This window comes from Otolemur garnettii, unplaced genomic scaffold, assembly GCF_000181295.1.
Source record: "Otolemur garnettii isolate 467f Iridium unplaced genomic scaffold, OtoGar3 scaffold00029, whole genome shotgun sequence".
Taxonomy (NCBI): Eukaryota; Metazoa; Chordata; class Mammalia; order Primates; family Galagidae; genus Otolemur; species Otolemur garnettii.
In genome coordinates, this window is record NW_003852424.1 from 11,495,633 (window position 1) to 11,501,452 (window position 5,820).

The window sequence follows — 5,820 nt, forward strand, 5'->3', positions numbered from 1 at the left end:
GCATGAGAGGTAGGCAGGCCTGTCTCCATGGATCTTGGAATTGTTTTCATCAAGTTCAGGCATGTCAGTGCTGGTTGAGGACAGCTTGAGAAATACGGCCAAGGGGTCAGGCAGTAGCCTCCCTTAACAAGTACGAACATGGAGTCTCTGGCTTGTCTGCCTGGCTCCCCTACCAAGATCCTTCAAACCTATCGGTCATAAGACCTTCTTTAGTTGCCTTCTATTACCAACTTCTTGCCACTGGTAACTTCTTCCTTACCCTCCTCACCTTTCATTTGTTTCTCTTATTTTTAACAAGCAAGCTTTAAACAAAGCGGACGGGAGTAAAATGTAGCTTTATTTTTTTTAACTGATTGGAATTCTAAAAATATCTATTCCAACCATTGTCTCACATGAGGAATCTAATAATCTGAGAGATGAGCTGATTTAGATAAGGTCATTTAGGTAACACAGAACAAAATTAGAAATATTGATGGTCTTTCCACATTCCTAACTAACTTCTGATGTACTCTGCACTCTTATGGCAGGGCTGTTGGCTTTTGCTGGCTGACAGCTCTCCTAGTGGGTTGGTTTCCATAGTATTTAGCACCAAAAAATACTTGCACTAGGGGATTCTGAAAAGTAAGCATCATTAGAGAAGAACATTAAGGTTCAACCTGAACCTGGAAGGACCAGGGACCCTTTGCCTCTGGTGGGAAGTTTTTCTCCAGGAAAAAATTTGTGCATGATCTAAAGAATGGAGCAAGTCCTTTGTCTTGACTATTGACTAGACAGGCTTAGTGACCTCCAAGGTCTACTCAACGTTCAGGAATATAATGAGAGGGCAGATTTAGGTTGATATTCAAAGGAAAGAAGAACTATGAGGACCCTTGGCCCTGCCACCCTACTCTGAAGTGGACATACAGCAGAAAATCACTCTTGCGTGATCTAGGAGGGGACCAGGTGAGGACAGTATGACAGGGAGATCAGCCTGGGTACCCAGGAACGTTTACCAACAGTCACAGTGATGCTTGCTTCAAGCTAAGTTCTCAGAGTCCATCTGGCACCATCTTCTAGAATGTTGATTTGGATATGGGGCAGGAAATGAAAGTGGGATGAACTCGAGCAGACACATTGGATGCCATTTCAAGACTTGTGTAACCACATTAAGCTCTTAATAAATAAATAAATAAATAAACCACCCACTGGCAACACTTTTCTAGTATGCAGGAATGGAGCTGAGACCAAATGCTCCCTCCTAGCTCAGCGTCATCTCAGACACTTCAGACTCTGAATTGTTGTGACATGGGTACAAAGGAAGAGAGGATTGTCATATTAGAACTCATCCCTGCCCAGGCCCAGCAAGCCCTCAGAAGCAACTGGACCCCCATACACACAAAATCTGAGGAAGGCTGTCCCGGCATCCCCAGAGCGGTACTGAGATAAATGACACACTGACTTAATGTAGTGAGAATCTAAGAATCCAGAGCTAGAAGGAGCCAGAGATTACTAAGTGCATCCCTCATGCTTCAGATGGAGACTCCAAGACATGGTGGAGGGAGTCTTATCAGTCCTGCCCCAGTACGGGAGGAATATAACACATTACACACCCCCACCTGGAGCCGTAGCGCACCCCTGCTAGCATTCCATAGCCTCATTCTCTATCTCCTTTTACTGTCCAAAAATATTTTTTTTCCTTTTTCTTTATCTGCATAGATGGAAAAATCAACATGTAAATTAGACCCTACATGGAGAGGACAGCAAGGGCAGGTCCTCCCTCTCCACAGCCCTCCTTTTGTACTCTTCCATGGGCTGGGCTCACAATGGACATGGCAGAGATGTGACCCCAAAGCCAACATGAGGCCTACAGGACCAAGACACCAGCAATCTGACAGCTGCAGTCCCCTGCAGTGCTCCTCATTCCCAAAGGAGCTGCCTTCTGTCATTAGCCCAGGATGACTCCGCACTTCGAGTTGAAACCCCATCACATTCCACATTCCCAGCCTCCAACCCATTTCCTTCCCCACTTCTTCCCAGCCCAACCAGTGACTGTGCTCCAGAAACATACAGCCAAGAAGACAGAAGCCATACAGCGTCTGTCTGTCTGGGGAAGCATATGGGAGAAGACAAGGCTTGGAGCCTCACTCCTAAGCAGAAGACACCCTCCCGTTGAGCCCCTCCAGATCATTCCCTCCCTCAGCACCTTTTCCTCAGTTACCCACACAAAAGCCAGGCTGTGCAGTTCCATCCAACCTTCCCAGCCCGAGTATAGACCAAGGGCCTCTGAGGGGAAAGAAAAGAGGGGAAATTGCCATAAGATAGAAAAGGGTTCCCTGGAGGTGATTGATCCATCCAAAGAGCCTTCCCCCAAAGTTCTCAGAGCCTGGGGAGACCCACACCACACCCAGCACTCCTCCCCCCACTCCTGTCCCGGTCCCAGCTGAGCAGCCTCCATGACCCTGAATCCCAACCATGGCTACAATTTGAGCACAGCTCTTTTCTATTTGAATAAAAACATTTGTGGATCTAAAAAAGGAAGCAAAACCACAAACACATAATTCAGTTGTAAACCCCATGCAGGGGTGCCCACACTTCAGCTGCCTTCAGCTAACCAGGACGTCCAGGCTGCTGGCAGACAAGGAAGCAGTCAGGGACCCCAGGAGGCTCCAGTTAAGCAAAGGTCAGTCCCTTCAGCCGCTCTGTACTTGGGGTGAGGTGGACCGGCCAGGTGGCCTGGGAGGAACACATCCTGTCCTCCCCAACAGGAGGGACCTGTGGGGCCAGGGTGTTGGTTCCCACAGCATCTCCTTGTCATGTGTCAGGGAGGCCAGGGATCAGCCCTGCTGTGGTCCTTGGCAGCAGCCGGAGAGGCAGCAATTCCCCTGGTGCTGAGGCGGAGGGGGCTGGCCCCAGCCCAGCTGCTTCCTTCTCACTCCCTGGTCAGGGCTCGGTCCTCATTACAATGCCAAGCCTGTGGCACTGGCCACTCATTGGACATCTCCCAGAGAAGCCTCAGACCCTCCCCCCATCCCAGCCCACAAAAGCGATTTCTCAGTCCCTGCATTTTCACAGCAGCTCAAAGGCAGATGCATCAATCCTCCCAGGGGCTGAATACGTGAGGAGAATGCCAAGGTGCCCGCTGCAGGTGCCAATAGATTCTCCCCTGCAGGCTCTTGCCCGCTCCACTGCCTGGCTCCCTAAAACACTGCCTCGGCTTCTCCTAGGCCTAGTATCCTTCCCCGGCCGTGGGGTTTGCCTGGAATTTGGTGGAGACACAGCAGGGGGGGGAGGGGTTGGGATACAGGGAAGCAGTATGAGGAATGAGAGGACTTGGGAGTATACTTTATAATGATCCACAAGGAACGAACTCTCTTGCTATAGAAACCCTGAAGCCTGCTGTGTCTACAATCACAGACGACAGGAGGGACCCATTTCCTAATCCCCCTAAACTCCCCAAGGGTTTGAAGATGGGAGGTGGGGCCAAGGAGTCCTTCCAGTAATGGAGAGACAGGTGGCAGTGGCTGGTCAAGGTTGGGGTTTCAGCTGTTTTTGTTTGTTTGTTTTTGCTTTGTTTTTCTTCCTCTTCTTCTGTGGTTCTCTTAGTCCAGAAAGTCCAGTTCTTTAAGTTCAGAGGATAGACTGACACATCCTTTCCAAATCTGGCAGATACACCCATGCTGGATGCGGTCTGCTCTCGTCAAGGTTTTGTGTCATGATGGTGGTGTGTCTGTTCAGTGTTTACCCGTAGGTGCCATCGTTGAGTCCCAAAAGCATCAAGTCTGTATCTTTTAGAATAGACAAATTAGAAAATTGTCCTGAAGTGGAGAAAACAGGGAAGAGCGTGGAGGCCACAGTCAGAGGATACAAGGGGCACCCCTGGGGAGGCCCCGTCGGCCATAACGCCCCTGCAGGCTGCGCACGCGCACTCTCTGCAGGGCAGTCTCACCACTCCGGCTCCTCCCACCCAAAGCCCTGCCCCGAAGATTGTCCCTGCAAGGTCAAGGTCTTCTGCTTGGAAAAGCCAGAGCTGAAGAAGCACCGGCCACAGCTTAAGTCAAAGGGGATTTTTCATTTGCATGAATAATATTTAAGATTTTTCTGAGTTGTTAAAGTCTGTGGTTTTCTGTATCAGCAGCTTCTCTGTATTAGAGAAGGTATCTCTCTGTAGATATAGATAGATAGATAGATATATAAATATATATATATATGTATATTGTATATGCCAAACTGCTTTACAGCGGGTTTTTTTCTTTCTTTTTTTTTCCTTTTTTTTCAGTGTTGTATGTGTAGCAGGCACTTGAGTTTATATGAAGATGTTCGCTTCAGTCAGGATGGAGGGAAGGAGTTGTGAGGTGGTAAAGGGAGACCAGAGGTGGGGAGAGAGGAGGCAACAGAGTATGAATTCATGACCACCAGCCCCTAGCCGAGAACGTCCAGGTAGATTGGGGTGGCCTTCCCCAAAGCGTGGAGGATTTTGTAGATCTCCTTGATGTTCAGCCGCTGCTGCGGTTCCCTCTGCCAGCACCCCAGCATGACGTCGTACACCTCTTTGGGGCAGACTCGGGGTCGCTCCAAAACACGACCTTGGGTAATGCACTCAATGACCTGGAAGTGTGAGGAGAACAAGGTTACACCCAAAGCCCTGACTCGGCCCTGCAGTTCACGCTCAGCCAACGGCCCCTCGGTGGCAGATTAGCGTCAGTGCAGAGGCAGGACCCACAGGCCTGGGCTGCAGGCTGGGCTAGGCCGCACGGATGTGTGTGTCCGTCCTGCGCATGCTTCTGGGTAGGTGAATGCCCTGGCCAGGGAGTGCTCTGCTGCCCTTGGGCTTCACATCTTCAGCCAGGCCCATACTGACCACTGACTTCCCCCTGCCCTCACCCCACACTCTTCCCATCCACCTCAGCTTCCTCTCTAGTCCTGAACCTCATCTGGATGACTGAGCCGCATTCATTTCCCACCTGAGTGGGAGTGAAGAGTGGCTTCTGACCTATCCTTCCTCCAAGGAGCCAGCCTGCCTTTGAATCCCCCTGAAGGAGCTCTGCCCCAGCTGGCCCATGCAGGCTCTCTCTGCTTAGTTCCATTCCTGGCACGCTCCCCTCTGTCACATCACCACACTTGCCTCTGAGCCCTCACATAGGACCCTTAGAAATTCCCATCCTCCGCTAAAATGTCTTAAGGTCATTAACACTGGGACTAGCTGCCTGATTCACCACTGCCCAGTGGGCAGTCAGGGCCAGTGAGTTCAGGGAGGGCAAACGTCTGCTGTGACCAACCTCTAGGAGTGTTGCAAGGACCAAATCAAATCAGAAGGGATCGTATGGCCCAACATACTGAAGGAGGAGCAGGAGGAGGAAACAAGGACTGTATGGCGGGACTAATTCCAGTAGGCCGCCTGAGCACCAGGTGTGGAAACGGCCATTCATTTCCAGTTCCCCAAAGATTCTTCTTTACTGACACTGAATATGTGCATTTTCAAGGTTTCATCTTCTAGTTTCAGGTTAGCTTTAACTTCTCCCTAATTCTACCACTGTTTAACTTTGGGAGAGTTACTTACCTTGGACTTCAGTTTTTGCATTTAAAGATTGGTTGTGATGACAAAAATACACAGAATAATCTGTAGTTCAGCAGCTGAGCAAATGTTATTTCTGTTTTCTGTCCCCATTAGTCTGCATTTAATCAGGCAAGAGCATTGCCTTTTGTCTCCTTTGTATCTCCCCTTGCTGCCCAATAATGCCCAGGCTCACATGCTATTACGCCTCACTCTGACTCCCAGGCTCACATGCTATTACGCCTCACTCTGACTCCCAGGCTCACATGCTATTACGCCTCACTCTGACT

General features: G+C 49.8%; 1 protein-coding gene across 3 annotated transcripts in view; it reads right to left on the bottom strand.

Moving 5' to 3' along the window:
• Positions 1 to 4,221: 4,221 nt before the first annotated feature.
• Positions 4,222 to 5,820, bottom strand: part of NTRK3 (neurotrophic receptor tyrosine kinase 3) — a 361,705-nt gene continuing 360,106 nt past the window's right edge. For 2 of the 3 annotated variants that reach the window (XM_003788653.2, XM_003788652.2), the window contains one exon: positions 4,245 to 4,584. In XM_003788653.2, the coding sequence (XP_003788701.1) occupies positions 4,399 to 4,584 (186 nt within the window). In that variant the 3' untranslated portion in view covers positions 4,245 to 4,398. Of the gene's footprint in view, positions 4,585 to 5,820 lie in introns of all 3 variants that reach the window. The other variant, XM_003788654.2, reaches the window with a different exon arrangement.